Here is a 15,039-nt window from a genome sequence, read left to right on the forward strand (position 1 = left end):
TGGGTTTTTTTTTTTTTTTAATCCAGTGGAAGATTCTTGTCCATCACAGGAGGGTGGAATGAGATGAGCATTAAGGATCCTCTCCACCCCAGCCATCCCATGATTCTGTGAACACTAACTCAGCAGTCAATTCGGTATTCTAAGATATGATCCGTAACTGAAATGTTTACAAGCTCTGAATACTGCTTGTGGATAATCAGACAGTTGGACAGCAGTAGCTGTTCCTGCTCTGAGGCATGAGGATGAAATGAAATGTAGATAATAGTGGTTTTCAGGTGCAGTGAGTTACAGGTGCCCGAGGAAGCATTCTTTTTGAGCACTGTCATTAAAAGCAACAGACAGGAAGTCGAGAGCTGTGCTTACAGCAGGAACTGGGGCTGTTGGAAGCTTTCGCTACCCTGAAGGATCCATTCCCATCTCCTACCCCTCCAGGGGCTGGTGTGGTGAAGACGCTATGCCCTCACCTCTCGTCTCGGTCGCAGTACAACCGTTGTGAAACGGAACTCACCGACTTCTGTACAAAGACCTCACTGCCAGGATCAATGTATTTATTTTAAGAAGTGATGAAACTTCCACGTCTTCACTCATTTGAGTATTCTTACACGCAGCTCGTTTTGGTCCTCGCCGAAGCGCGCTGGGCGGGGGCAGACAGCTCAGACGTCTCTTGCGGCGGGCACGGCCTCGGGGGGTAGGCGGGCGAAGGTCCCGCCTTGCCTGACGTCGCGCACGGGGCGCCGCCCTCGCGGGCGGCGGAGGGAAGTGGCGCTGTCCAATCAAGCGTTGCTGGGCCGTGCGCGTCGGGTGCCGGGGGCGGGGCCGGCGGTGTCAGGATGGCGGCGATGGCGACCCAGGGGGAGCGGGCGGTGCTGGTGAGTCGGGCGGGCGCTCGGCGGGGCCAGGGCGAGTGGCAGCGGCTTCTCCCGGCGGATGACAGCACTGCTAGGCCCCCGCAGACTCCTTCTGTCTGGCCGGGCTTGGATGGGGAGCCGCGGGATGGCGGCAAGGCCGTCCCCTGCGCCTGGGTCGAGCGCTGTGCAGGGGCTGCCCGGGCCCAGCCCTAGAGCAGCTGTCCTGACTGGAGGCGCTGCGGAAGTTCGGGCATGTTGTCGGGCCAGGCTTTAGGGCCTGTGCCCGAGCCCCGTCGCCGTGTGGTTCGGAGGCCGCGGCCTCCTCCCGCCTCGCCCAGCGGCGGCGCCCGGGTCTCTGTGCCACCGGCGCCGCTCCTCCGATGGGCCAGGTGGGGTTGGGTGGGGGGGCAAGGCCGAGGTCGCCCTGCTCCCGGCACACGGTGAATGTGCCCTTTGACCTTGGTGTCCCGCTGAATCGCCCCTCACATGGCGGGTGCCCGAGCCGCCCTAGTGAACTGGTAGCCTCGGAGACGGTGCAGAGCAGGCGTCACTGCGGCCTCCCTGGGACACCATCTCCGTGGAGGAATGAAATCTCCGGTATGGAGAAGGGGTTCAGAGATCTGTTGGTCGGAATGGAAATCCACATAGGAAAACTTTTTTTTTTTTTTTAAATATCATATGGTTTGGAAGAGTATGTTTAGCATTACCAAAAAACACAGATGTGCACAAATTTGACTTAGTCCAAAATTAATGGGCAGGGGAAAGGAGATTTCTTGTTGTGACTAAAGGAAGGAATGATACCAATGGGCATTTTGAGTGGAAGCACCTACTGGTGGTGTTGGAGGTACTAAAGGTATCTGCTGCACCCATGGGATCAACTGTTCCTTTGAGAACTTGGAAGAGGCCAAATATTACAGAGTGAAAGAGTTGGATATCTGTCTTCTCTCTGGTGATTAGTGAGAGGATCTGAGGGAACAGCATGGAGCTCTGTCAGGGGAGGTTTAGGCTGCATATTTGGAAAAGTTTCTTCATCCAGAGTGTGGTCAGTTGCTGGAAGAGGCTCCCAGGGCAGTGGTCACAGCACCCTGCCTGACAGATTTCAGGGAGGGTTTTGACAAAACTTTCAGGCACATGGTAGAATTCTTGGGGCTGTCCTATGTAGAGCCCACACTTGGATCCTTGTGGGTCCATTCCAGTTAAGAATATTCTATGATCAGTATAATTCCCAGAAACCCAAAAGAGGATTAAAGTGTCGAAGTCAGTTGGTCCTGCACCCAAACTGCTTTGAAGGATAACAGGGAATCCTGCCTGGCTTTGTTGCATGTGTCTGCCTTGGATAAATGTTTGTTGAAGCGAACCTGTCTTTGGCCTACTAGTTGTTGGGATGACTCTTGCATGAGGTGATGACACATGAGTGGGGGTTGTGTTCCTCATGGTGAGCAGGAACCATCTAGCAGAGAAACCGCTATCTTAAAGATCTGAGTTGACCCTAGCTTGCCTGTTTTTTTGTGGGCAACCTGCTCAGAACTCTCCCCATGGAAAATTTCTCTTTTCTTACAGGATGACTAGTGGCAATCTTTTCTTTGTTCCATGCTTGCTTCTGTTCCCCACTTCTTTGATGATGTGCATGGGGACTCATGGTTTAACAGGAACACTAGATGTGCTTTGAGGGTCTGCTTTATACAGGCTTCTCTGTGGCAGCAGCCAGTGGAGGCTCAAGGCAGTGAGTCATCAGATCCGAACTTGTTCATTACTGGATTTGCCCCAGTGATTGGGAATCCCCAGCCTGTGTCCCCCCCACCCCACACCCCCTTTTCCGTTTAATTGTTTTGGTTTTAGACTACTATTGCTTGGGGAAATGCTGGGCATGGAGGTGGGGATGCTCATTTTAGTTCTTATCTTTGTTTCTCACCACTTAATTAGCAATGAATTTGTCTGCAAATTGATTCAGTTTTGTCTGTGCCAGGAGTTGGATGTCCCTAGCTTTACCTTGGCCCATGATTCCCCTTTGAGGAAGGGGCAGTGAGGGAGGCTGGGTACGTGTCTGGCAGCCAGGTGAGTCCATCTCAACAGCTTAAAAAGGTGCCCCAGTTTTTGATGCAGCAGTATTTTTACTTTGTTCTGAGAGTTGCATTCAATTCTAGGTTTTTTGGTACAGTGATTTGTGTACCAAATTGCTTTCTTAAACAAAGTCAGGGCAAGAATGAGGACAGTTTATTGGACTGGGCTGGAGAAGTGGAGATGTGGAGACTGAGGTGTTTCAACAAATCAGGAAGAAAACTTTTGTTCTCCTTTGTTTAAACAGCGCAGAAACAGCAGTACACTTAGAACTTAAATAATTTTGGCATGTGTCTGAGATTTGCTTGCAGTGTTTGATGTCTAATGATTCCACTGCTATTTTTCCACGACATAGGAAGAAGAATTTAAATGGCTTTTACAAGAAGAGGTCCATGCTGTTTTGAGACAGCTGCAGGATATTTTGAAGGTGAGGTTAATTCTGTCTGAGTTTTGTTTGACCTTCTGTGTAAGGAATGGTGATAGGTTTCCCCTGCAGGAAAAAATTCTTGCTAGAGGCTGCACAGAAGGGTCATCCATGTATGATCAGTTCTGTCCCTGGTGCTTGCTTGCCCTCTGCTCTTGAGGATTCACAGTAAATCTGATTTCCCCAAGATTTCTCTGTTCTTTACCCTCCGCTGACAGCTGCTTTGAAAAGGTACATGAAGCCAGCCAGACCTATCTGCCAGGCATTTGCCTGAGATATGAATATTTTCTGGAACAGAGAATCTGAATCTGCCTGTAACTCTGATGTGTGCTGGTGGAAGCAAGCAACATGGCCTTTAGGTGACAGCTGCTACTTGTGCAGTAATTACTGGTATGTGCTCTCCTTGTTCCTCAACCTGCCCACTCCTCTGCTGGTACCTGCCCCTTTCAGAGGCCTGATGTGTCCAGCTGAAGCAAATGGGCAGCCCTTTTCTCGCCATTCTCCAGCCTGAGCATGTGCTGCGGGGCTGACTCTTTCCAAGCAGCCAGTGGGGAACTGGCCAAAGGGACTTCTGTGCACCACAAATGCACTGTGTGTCTGCTGGATCACTGTTCAACAGGCCCAGCCCCTTAACACTCTCTGGCTTTTGGAGGTTATGGAGTGATGGAAGAGCAGGGCCAAAAAAGTGGAGGTGAGGGGCAAGTGCCAGAGCAGGTGCGAGTGCCATAGTGCTGATTCAGATCCCCAGGACTGTAGTCAATAGCAGGTGACAATAGACTGCAATATTTTTATATATAGTGTCTGTTTTGAAGAATGTATTGTAGTTTTGAGGGTGAAGTGTGTAAAGGGCAGTCACCAGCCAGTGTAACCAGATGGAGGGCTGGGAAGGGCTGGTGTTCTCTCCACACTTCTTCATGTGTTAAGACCAGCTGTGATAAGGGGCAGCACCATGGTGCCTGAGGGTATGCAGAGCTCAGCTGCCAGGTGCTGCTCCTTCTGTGGGCAGCTTGGGGATCCTGCTGGCACTGCCCAGCTCCACGATGTGGGATTTGAAAATGCCTTTTGCTATGGGTTGCATGCGCTGAGCCTCCTCCTGGGCTTCACCAGTCCTGCAGTAGGATGAAATCCAAGTGCTCTGCTTGGTGGACTTCGGGAGGCTGGCAGAGGTGACTGCTACATATTCAGCCACTTGATGGTGTCCACATTGTCTTTGTTCCTGGCTCATGGTGTGCTGGGCCCAGGCAGATGCTCCAGCACTCACTGTGTCCTCTCTTGGGCAGGAGGCCTCCCACCGCTTTGCCTTGCCCACCAGTGGCTCAGGAGGAGCTGTCAAGCAAGAGAACTTTGTACTAAGCACATCAGGGTAAGTGGTGGTGGTCAGCAGGTCACTTCCCTCTGCAGCAAAGGTTGCAGATCCTGCAAAGGATCAAAGGATCCTCAAAGGATCAAAGGATCCTCAAAGGTTGAGGATCTATGGTGAAGGGCTTTGCAGAAGCCCCAGAGTAATGGGTTTTCCTTAACAGGAGATTCTGCCTTAAGGAAAGCAAACTAACTGTCACGGCAGGTGAAGGTAACGGTCTGTAGCTGTGCTCCAGGGCTGCGTGAGCCGGCTTTGTGCCATTTTGTGCTGACACCTATAATGTAGTCACTGATTCCTGACCACATGCTTGTGTGTTGCCTCACTGCTACGGGCAGTTTGCCAAAGAGCATTTTTCTGATTATGACACAGGGAGTTGCAGTTGCAAGACCTGAATTCTGCTCTTGGCTCAGTTTCTGACCCTGACTATGGAGAAATCTTAACCTTTTTCCTAATCTCCCTAAAGTAGCAATAGTAAATCTCCTTCACACAAAGCAAACTGAGGTTTGTGCAGAAGGTACTATAGGTGTGCAGTTCTTCTGAAATTGGTATCCATTTTTTGATCCTCGGTGGTCTCAATACTGGCAGAGTTCATAAGCTTTTCACAAAGCAATTAACCTTGCTGTCACATCATTGCAAGGAATCATGCAGTAATTCTGTACTAAGTTTGAACATTATCTTCTTCAGACCTTAGTTAATTTAGTTTTTATTTGTTGTTGTAAGGTGGATCTTGCAGTGTTGATCAAAAGAGTCTCTAATATAGTAAAATATAAGGTATGGCTCAACCAGATGCTTCAGTCTTCTCCTCACACTGTTTGTTGTACATGTGAGTGATTTTGCAGGACCTTTCAAAGGGTTTGGGGTGTGGGGTTTTTATTTTTTTAAGGTTGTGGGGTTTTACTTATTTAGGGTCTTTTTTTCTTGGAATGGGGTGTGGGGAATCATCTAACTCTTCAATGTCAATAATTAATTTATTGTCTTGTGCTTGTGCCTGCTAGAGCTGTTTGTAACAGCAGCCAAATTGTTGACAGGTGATTAATGGAATAAGAATGGGATCAGAAATGAAGGTAATGTTTTAGGCAGAGCAGTTAGGGTGAGGTGGCCCATAAAGAATATGACTGGAGTTCACCACAGGCCAAGAACTGAGTTCTTGAAAGTGTGTGTGGTGTTCAGCTACTGGGCAGGAGCAGTGTTCAGACCCTGGGCAGGAGGAGCTGTGCTGGCTACACAGGACGAGGAGGGGAGATGTTAGGCTGGCAATTGATAGGTGCCTCTTGTGACATGTGTTGCCCAGATGTTTCCTCTCATTCCAGCACAGACCAGGTGAAAGGTGTGATGACGCTGCAGGGAGATGCACTGTGTCAAGCTGTGAGTACTTGCAACACTTCTTGCTTTGTATGGCGAGGGATGGTTGTCACCCTTATCAGCCTTTGATCACCTCAGGGAGGGAGGTTACCCTGGTTGTGTGTTACCAGTGATCAGTGTTCTTTGTCAGTTCTTCCTAATTGGCCTAGGTGTTTCAGCAGCCATTGAAATTTATCAAGATCCAGCATCTGACATCCCCTTCTACCACCACCATGTGGTGGTGAGTGCTATAGTTAACTTCCACTGGGATTCCTTGCCTTTACCACTTCTGTTGTGTAATAACAAGTTGCCTTGGGGACCTTCTGGGCTGAGGTCATGTGACCTGCCAGGATCCTGATTCACTCAGTGCATTTCAACCTATTCTTTGTATTAATATCATCCTGTGGAAGCACTGAGGTTCTGGCTGTGCCAGGACTGCAGAAGGCAGTTTGCTAGGATGGTCTGGAAGAAGGGAATGCGATTGCCAGCCCCCATCTTCTGCATACAGGCATTTCTTGCTCTCATGTGTTTGTTTCTTTTTTCAAGGATGTTAATCTGAAAATGCCCAGAAACAATCAGCTCCTGCATTTTGCATTCCGGGAAGACAAGCAGTGGAAATTGCAGCAGGTACCTGTTGGCTCTAGCTTCCCACTCATCCGCAGTCTTAGTGCTCTCTGAGCAGTAACTTCAGTCTTTTGACAGAGATTGTTATGTTTGTTATGTCCATTCCACATCAGCTACACTGGTAAAAGGTAAGGGAAGAAGCAGGTGCAATTAAATCAGTTAAACTGAGTTGGGGTGCCTGGGTGGGCTCATTCCAGACGCATCAGATGAAGGCTGTCTGCATAGCAGACAAGATCCTGTAAAGGAGTTTCTGAGGTGCCTGTGCAGGACTGTCCCATGTCACCAGAAGCTAGCAGGGCAAAGAGCAGCTTCAGGGGCTTTGAGTAGCTTGTTCTCATTCCCTTACAGAGGAATTTGTTTACACTGAGAGCAAATTATTGTGTTCAGTAGCATGTCTGAGTTTCCTCAGGTAAGTAGTTAAAATAATGCAGCTATCCAGAACCAGAATCTCTTTCCCATCATTTTGCTGGGACATACCCGATTTCAGGACCTGACCTAGTGTGTGAAGACATGGTTTTCCTCAATTTGTCACAGCTGGGTAGGTTGGAGGAAAATGGATTCAATGTATTTCCTCGTGCCATAGCTCAGGTTTTTCTAGGTGATAAGTGCATTTGGCATTAAGTGCAGTTCCCAACATCTACTTTAGCAGTGAAAGCTCTACTGTTGTGATAAGGCACGAAATGATGACACAGACACTGCTGCTCTCGAGGGGAACAAAAAAGAAGCCCCTTTATTTTCTGACTCCAACATTTATAGTTTTCCAAAGGTGACAGTGGATTGGAGGGTGACAGTGCCACCTCTCCAATGCCACTGGACAGACCAAGGGTCCATCAATTCTCTCCACCTCCATGAAGGACTGCAAAACATAGGTTATTTACAGAACTGCGTGTGAGAAAGTTTGTTGAAAGAATGTAAACATCAGAAGGCTTAACAAAGTCTTACAAAATCAGGGCGACACTCTACCTAGAAAATTGGTAGAAATCTAGAAAATTGTGTGCTTGGGATATTAATACCAAACTTGACTGTGTTTGTTTATGCCTTGCAACAAAGCAAGAAAATTTTTGTGACAACACTCAGCAGTGCCTCCTCTTTTGTGGCTATTTTGTACTGCTACCTGGTTGGTAGACTTCTACCAGCTTTTATGGAAAACTACTTCCTTTATTTACTTGCATTTTGTGTTCTAATGTTGTTCAGATATGGAGTGTGAGTGCCTAAAGGACTGAGTGCAAAAGCATTTAAAGTGGTTATATGGTGATCTTTGGCCTGTCTGAATTAAAAAATTAGCATCTCAAAGGAGTGTCTTCCCTTAATGAGTGTGACAGTTGGAGTTTTGTTTCTCTGTACAAAGTGAAGTCATGGGTTAGAAGTTGTAGCGTAGGCACGTTTTTGAGGAATACAAGTGCAGGCACATAAATTTTGAGGAAGTTGATTAGAAAACAAAGCAAAGTCAAGGGGGAATATGAATGGAGCAAATCATAACAGCAACAGCAAGCATTGCTTGGTTGGGTAGTGCTGCCAGGAGCAGTTTAGCTTGCTCAGAAGCCTCTAGGAGATTTAAAAGCTGGAGGTGGTGATATTTGGAAATGCCCAAGTACCTGCAGTCTCTCTGCAGTCTGACAGTGGACTTACCATTCTCACTTTTCTCTCTGTGGTCTCCAGAGCTTTCTAAGAGCAGGGCTGTTCTGTATTCCCTGAGCTCTGCATTAGAAGGAACCAGAGCCAGGTCTGTACCAGGGAAGGTTCTACAAGGATGTAGAGCTGGGAGCTGTGACTGCTGGAGGACATCTTAAATATATCAAACTACAAATACCCCATGCTGTGTAGCCTGTCTCCCAGCAGACAAGCTTCTCTGCTTAGCTGTTCCATTTGCACCCTCTAATTTACTCCTTGGGCTTATTTTTCCATTTTCATGCTGCTGCCTAAAATTGAACACAGTCAGCTTCTCTCAGGGCCATTGTCTTTCTCTGGTTTGTCCTTGCTCCCATGAAAGCAAGGATACACCTATCAACCTTGCTTTTATGACTGTGTTCCTCTTGCTTGAGGGGAACTCGAGCCAGATATGTCCTGAGTCTGGTCTGGTCCCGCACACTGGCACAACTTCTTGATGCTGGAGATGACTCAATCCCAACAATTTCACTTTAGGACGACTCAGGGATACTGACAGAGACACTGTATTAGAAATCAGTACTTGTTGCTCTTTGGTGTCATTTGTTTTAGCTCTGATAGGATGAAATCATTGTTCATGGTGCTAGAGCTGACTGCTGTATGCCATTACCTGTGAGAATTCCTTCCAAGCGGTCATGGTCAGAGTGCTCCCAGGATTAGAATGCCTGATGTCATTTCAGGACAGAAGCAATATCTGTACTGACAATCCAAGTTGTAGCTGTCAGACTGCTCTGTATCTCCAGTCCATGAGTGGAGAACCCAGTAACGCTTCGGGGAACCAGTGGTAGGTTTGTGTTAGAGAGTATCTGACATTTAGATGTGGCATTACATTTGAGAAGACACCATTCTTAAGGTCAGTGAGATAGTTGGGGAAACCTTTACTTCCGAGTACATGTTATTACGGAGTGTTTCTTTCATAGGGCTGTATTTGTACCTTTGCAGATCCAGGATGCTAGAAACCATGTGAACCAAGCCATTTACCTGCTTATGAACAGAGATGTGAACTACCAGTTCAAAACAGGCTTGGAGGTGCTCAAGGTGAGGAGAAAGCTCCTGATGCTTGGGTAGGAACATGCATTTTTTTTCCCTCCATTTGTTGTTTTAAACACAGTTAATGCAGATTACTGTCTGAGTTTCTTAGTGGAAACAGACTTAATAGCTGTACCCATACATGTACCAGTATTACTGACGGGACTGCCTTGGTCTCTCTGGCCTCAGCTGCGAAGTGTCCATATGACCTCATATTTTATATGAATCTGTACTAGTTTAGCATTAGTAACAGGGGTGTACATCCTGGTGAACAGTAATCTGAGCAGTCAGTGCACTGTTACACACCAGTGATAATGTGGGAGGATATTCCTTGATCTTCTGTGAATGATGTTGTTGCATAACTTACTCTCTGTTGATCAGTGCTGCAGGCAAGAGCAGCAGTGAGGCGGCCATCATTAAACAGAAAATGACAGTACTTGTGGTTTACTGAAAATCTGAAAGTGACTTCTCTCTTGCCAGTAGTACTTTCTGGGGTCTAATACAGAGCAGCTGCTGCATGGCAGTGAAGCTCAACCTTCTGCTTGAAAATGCTCTCTGAAGGCAACAGAATTTCAGCTTGCTCATTAGAATTCATCACAACATCAAACATGAGAAAACTCAAGTGGAAATAAGGGGAGATATTAGTTGTTATACAAAGTGCCTTCATCTTAGCATTCTTGAGGTCTATTACAGACATGTTGTTTCCCCTTTTTTTCTGGAAGAGGAAGTCTGCCTGAAGAGCCTTTGAACTGTGGGTTCTGGCAGGATTGGCCTCACAATGAGCTGGTTCTTTTTATCTCCTGCCTCTGTCATAGCTGGTTGTGAACAGAGGGAGCACATGCAGCAGTTGTACCTGTGATGTGGGAGTGGGGAGACTGAGAAATAAGCTTGTTTTTTCCTTAAAAACAAGCCCGTTCTTCTGAAGAGCTGATGATGAGTTTGTTGATGCCTCTGTAGCATCAGTCATTGATCTTATATTGGCTTGGTATTCTTGTCATGAATAGCTGTTCTCTCATCAGTTGCTGGTATTGAGCACTCCACACCTGTCTCATAAGTCTCTGATGGTGGTAAAAGTTAAACTGCATTTATGTGGGAGCCACCCTTCCCAATAAGTTCCTGAATTCCTGGAAGTATGGGGGGTAGAGGCGGTTGTTGTTTTAACACTTGCAGAAGGCTGTAGGATTCTGCAGCACTCTATCCAGAGCTGTCCAGGAATCACACTCAGCAGTGGTTCTGTACATTACCTTGTAGCTTATGGATGCTGTGATGTTGCAGCTCTCCAGAGCCCGAAATCGACTGACCACTCCTGCCACTCTGACACTACCAGAAATTGCCTCCAGTGGTCTCACAGTAAGTATGTGATGGTCTAGATTTCTATACAGGTCTGGCAGCACTGCAAAAGTTTGGATACTGGGCTACATCTTGGTGGAAGTGGGTTTCTGAAGTGTCTCCTGAGGCAGAACTGAAGCAAGTGCAAATCCTGATTGGTTTTGGCTGCTCTTTATCTTCCTGTGGGAATGCAGATGATTTGGGCATGAGGACTCTGGTTCTTTTGAGAGTAAGTCCTGTTCTCTGCCCAAGAGTCTTGCCCAGGGATGATTTGCCCTTGTGAACACTGCTCCATCCTTCCTTGTCACTGTCATGCACATATCACTTGATCAAGAGCAGTGAGAGCAGCAGTCATTGCCTGCAGCTGCTCAGTCTTTGTTTCTCTCCTACTGTTTTTCTTTTGTCATAGGGTAATTGTAGTGTGGCTTGGGAAAAGGGAATGATTTCCCAGCATTAGAAATTACGATCTTTTCACTGACAAAGAAACTAATTTTCTTGCCAGAAAATGTTCACCCCTGTGCTGCCTCCAGACATCCTTGTGAATTTCTATATTAACCTGAACAAGCTGTGCCTCACTGTCTACCAGCTCCATGTGATGCAGCCCAGCACAACCAAGGTGATACCTGCTATCTCATGAGCCTTGTTTAGTTTCCTCTCCTTACGTTCCACTGTGAGGAGGAGATCACACTGCTACCTGGTGCAATGTTATATTCATAAGATAATGCAGAAATAAGTTCAGCTGGTACTAAGTGTCTGTGTTTAGGTCTGCTGCACACAGAACACTGGCTCTAAATCTAGTTTGGGGCATGGCTGCTTAACCCAAAAGAACATACTAGTGCTCTGGAGTAAGCCATTTTTTACCAAATACTTTAAATATGGTATGATAATTTTGTGTCATTTTGGAAGGGCATAGTTATATTAATCCAGTTTACATCTGAGTAGTATCTTGGGTTTCCTCATGCAGTTTTGATAGATACTTTACTGCTTCACCTGTTGCATGGGTCAACTTGATATCCTGTAAAAACAGCCTTAAACTCTTAAGCTTTATGAAATGCAGTCCTTCCATAAGGAAGATTTTCCTAAAAATCTGTATTTTGTTTTTTTCTGGATCTTCTCATCTTACTTCTGTAGTGATAAAATTTGTAGCTACATTGAACTCAGCCAATGAAGGAATGAACTCCCTTCATGAAGGAGCAGGAAGGGTTCTGACTAAAGGGTTTCCAAATTGATGGAGTGTCCAGGCTAATAGAGCATGGGTGTTTCTTGATGTCAGGCTACTGAAAGTGTAAGCTTTAAATGTCTTTCTCCTAAGTGATTTGTTTACTACATCAAAATCCTAATGACCTTCTTCTCTAGAACTTCAAGCCTGCTGGAGGGTCTGTTTTGCACAACCCTGGGGCCATGTTGTAAGTACAGTCACTACAACGGTAGTGTACTTGGGTAACTGGTGTTGGTATGTCTTACGGGTGAAATCCAAACAGCTGCGTGCAGTTTCTGTTATAGCATCTCTGAAGTGGAGTAGCTGGACTGAGTCACTTGCTGTGCCTGTGAATGCTCTGTTGTGTCTCTTTAATGACGTGGTCCTAAAGGCCAGAATATATGAATTTCCAGGATTCAGCCAATCTAGACAGTACCATGAGTTTATCTAGAGATGAGAGTTTACAACAAAAATTAGTGTTTGGATTTTGGCATTGCCATCTGCATTCCCTGCCTCTGTGCATGTCTGGAATGAAGGGAAGTTCCTAACTTCACCCTTTAGTTTAACTGTAAATCTGGTCAGAGGTGGACTTGAATGTTTGCATTCTGTAACTTTGCCAGGTGCTGATTTAAATGTGATAGAAATAATCATAATCTCTTCTATGGGAATGTAGGACAGTTGAGTTCTGTGCTGTTGTGTGTGAAGCTGTGCTCTTTTCCCCCCCTCCAGTGAGTTTGGCAGCCAGCGATATGAAGTCAGCCATGTCCATAAGGTGGAATGTGTTGTCCCGTGGTTAAATGATGCCCTTGTCTTCTTCACAGTTTCACTGCAGCTTTGCCAGCAGCTGAAGGATAAGGTAATGGCCTTGAAAAAGGGGCTTTGTTTTTAACTCTGGATTTTGGGAGGACCTCAGATCTGATGTGATGTTATTCTGTTCAGCTTGCTGAAAATAAGGGATGAGTGAGTGTTCTGGAGCCAGGGAGCTGGCTGGCACTGCTTAGCAAGCAGCCATAGGTTAAGTATAGTGGTGTGGCAGATGTCTCCTGAGCTGGTACCTAGATGGAAAGGAGCAAGCAGACATTTCTGTGTTCTCAGTCATGCAGTGGATGAGACAAAATAGGCAACCTAGATTCCAGTAGATTGATGCTCAGTTCCAGCTCTGCAAGTGTCACCTTGAGCAAGTAACTTTGTGCTTCTTGAGTGACAGCAGCAGGAAACCTGCCCTTCAGTAGTGCAGTGCTGAAGTGTGTAATGCTGTGAATCTAAGCCCTCCCTCACACATTATATGCTCCTTTTTTTTGTGGTCCAAGGGGTATAGGAACTTACCTGCTTTTGTTCTTGCTTTCCAGATCTCCGTTTTCTCCAGTTACTGGAACTACAGGCCATATTAATTTTCTGTGGAATGGTCTAAGCCTTTACAGTACTTCGAGTGTCTCTCTCTCTGTTCTCTAATGCCAGCTGAGTCCAGGTCAGCCTGAGGAGTGCTGGGGTTCACTGCCATATGCCCTGCACAGGGCAGGGTCAGTGTACCCAGCGACATAGCTTTAGTAGCCTTGTCTGGGATTGCTGCATGAGCAGGGCACCAAGTAGTGCTGTGTGGTTGGCAGGAGCTTCCATTGGTCCCTTGTGTGCATTTTCTGGCTGACACTTCCCAAGCCCCTGATGAGTTATGCAGGTCTTTTAAAAGGGATAGGTGCTCTGGACCACCCTCACTAACTAGATCTGTGCATTATGCTGTAACTAACTCCTTGACTGTGAAGTGGCTGGGAAGAGGGGAAAACAGTCTAACTTAACACACCTCTTAAAAGGTAGGGCATGTGGCTCCCTGTAGTGAAATATGTTTCTCTTATCTGTGCTTTTAACTAACCCTGAGTGACTCCCTCTCCTGCCTGTTCTGCCATCCCCATGTTACTGATTCTCCTTTGGGGATGCTCTTACTTGCCACTGATTGAATTCTTTCCCCCCTCATCCAGCATCAATGCGATAATTATTTTTTTCCTAAGCCCTAGTTGGGCAAATTCGTCTTTTCCAGGTTTAGTATCTTGTTTTCACTACCAGCCTTTGGAGTTGCCCTGGTGTACCTTGTGCAGTCTTTCATCTTGTCATTAAATGCAAAGTGAGTACCACGTTGCTACTATGATTTGCTGCCTACGGATGTTACAATGTGTAACTCATACCTTTAGCCACTGCTAACTGTGAAATAAAGACACTCATACCTGCAGTGCTCATGTGGGCTGTGAAAGAATGAGTATCCTGAGATTCGGTGCTCTCTCACAATTGAGTGGTTGTTCTTGGTTATGCATGCTGAGTTGTCTTTTGTTTTACTGGGGAGGACAGTAGTGGAGGCACTATTAGCTAGGCAGCTCTTCAAAGGCTGAGCCTGTTTGCATAGCCTCAGCCCAGTGCTGTCTGATACTTGAAATACTACCTGAAGTAGTTTTCCAAACATGTCTTGACAGTCATGTTTGGAAGAGGCTGTAGGCATTCAGACTGGGGTGGGTTGGCTCATAGAGTTCATTTCAGAAGATCTCTGGCAGAGTGGAAAGTCTGCAGGTCCCTGTTCAGGATCTTCTCCGGAAGCCGCCACCTACCCACATGGCTCTGTTGCCCTTAGAAGTCTTTTGCAACCTTCTCATACACCTTTTTGTGAACAGGTGTGTGTAAATGCTCCCAAATTTCACTTGGTTCTGAATATCCTCGAGGAACAGTGAAAGGGACAGCTGCTCTGACAGGAAGGATGATGGAGAGCATGGGCAGCTGGGTTCCTCTCCCACATCTGCTACTCAAGAGCTAGCAGGGGCAGAGACAATGTGATGAAACAAATAAAAATACTTGGGCATGAGATCCCAATCAGTTGCAAAGTTGGGGCTCAAGAGACCTGGTTTTGCTAATGAGAGTTCTGTAAGGGAATGGCTGGGAGAGTTGTTCCAGATATGTAGCTGGGGGAGTTAACAAAAAGCCCCAGACAAAGCCTTAGTAGTAGCAGGCAGCCTATCATGCATGCCAGGCATGCTGCAGGCCAGTACAGCCAAGTTCCTGTGGCAAGGGAAGGTCAAGAAAGGTGGTGTAAGGGGATAGACAGCAGTGCTGGGTGGAGGCAACAGAGGCCCTGCTGATCTAACTGGAGAGGAGCAGGGAGAAGAGGGGGTGACAAGGAACAGGC

At 46.7% G+C, this 15,039-nt stretch overlaps 1 protein-coding gene across 2 annotated transcripts; it reads left to right on the forward strand.

Moving 5' to 3' along the window:
- The first annotated feature begins 743 nt into the window (after positions 1–743).
- Positions 744–14,138, forward strand: ROGDI (rogdi atypical leucine zipper). 2 transcript variants are annotated; one of them, XR_005954742.1, is made up of 12 exons: positions 744–869; positions 3,262–3,333; positions 4,611–4,693; positions 6,001–6,055; positions 6,578–6,658; positions 9,263–9,358; positions 10,601–10,699; positions 11,181–11,294; positions 12,035–12,084; positions 12,606–12,732; positions 13,226–13,344; positions 13,909–14,138. XR_005954742.1 is itself a non-coding variant. In XM_041462821.1 (11 exons), exons 1-11 carry the CDS (start codon positions 831–833, stop codon positions 13,265–13,267), a joined length of 858 nt encoding a protein of 285 aa, XP_041318755.1. In that variant the 5' UTR covers positions 744–830; the 3' UTR covers positions 13,268–14,138. The 2 variants fall into 2 exon arrangements, 1 of the variants encoding a protein (XP_041318755.1); XM_041462821.1 differs by having other exon boundaries at positions 13,226–14,138.
- Positions 14,139–15,039: the final 901 nt, after the last annotated feature.

Source organism: Pyrgilauda ruficollis, unplaced genomic scaffold, assembly GCF_017590135.1.
Source record: "Pyrgilauda ruficollis isolate IOZ18807 unplaced genomic scaffold, ASM1759013v1 scaffold16, whole genome shotgun sequence".
Taxonomy (NCBI): domain Eukaryota; kingdom Metazoa; phylum Chordata; class Aves; order Passeriformes; family Passeridae; genus Pyrgilauda; species Pyrgilauda ruficollis.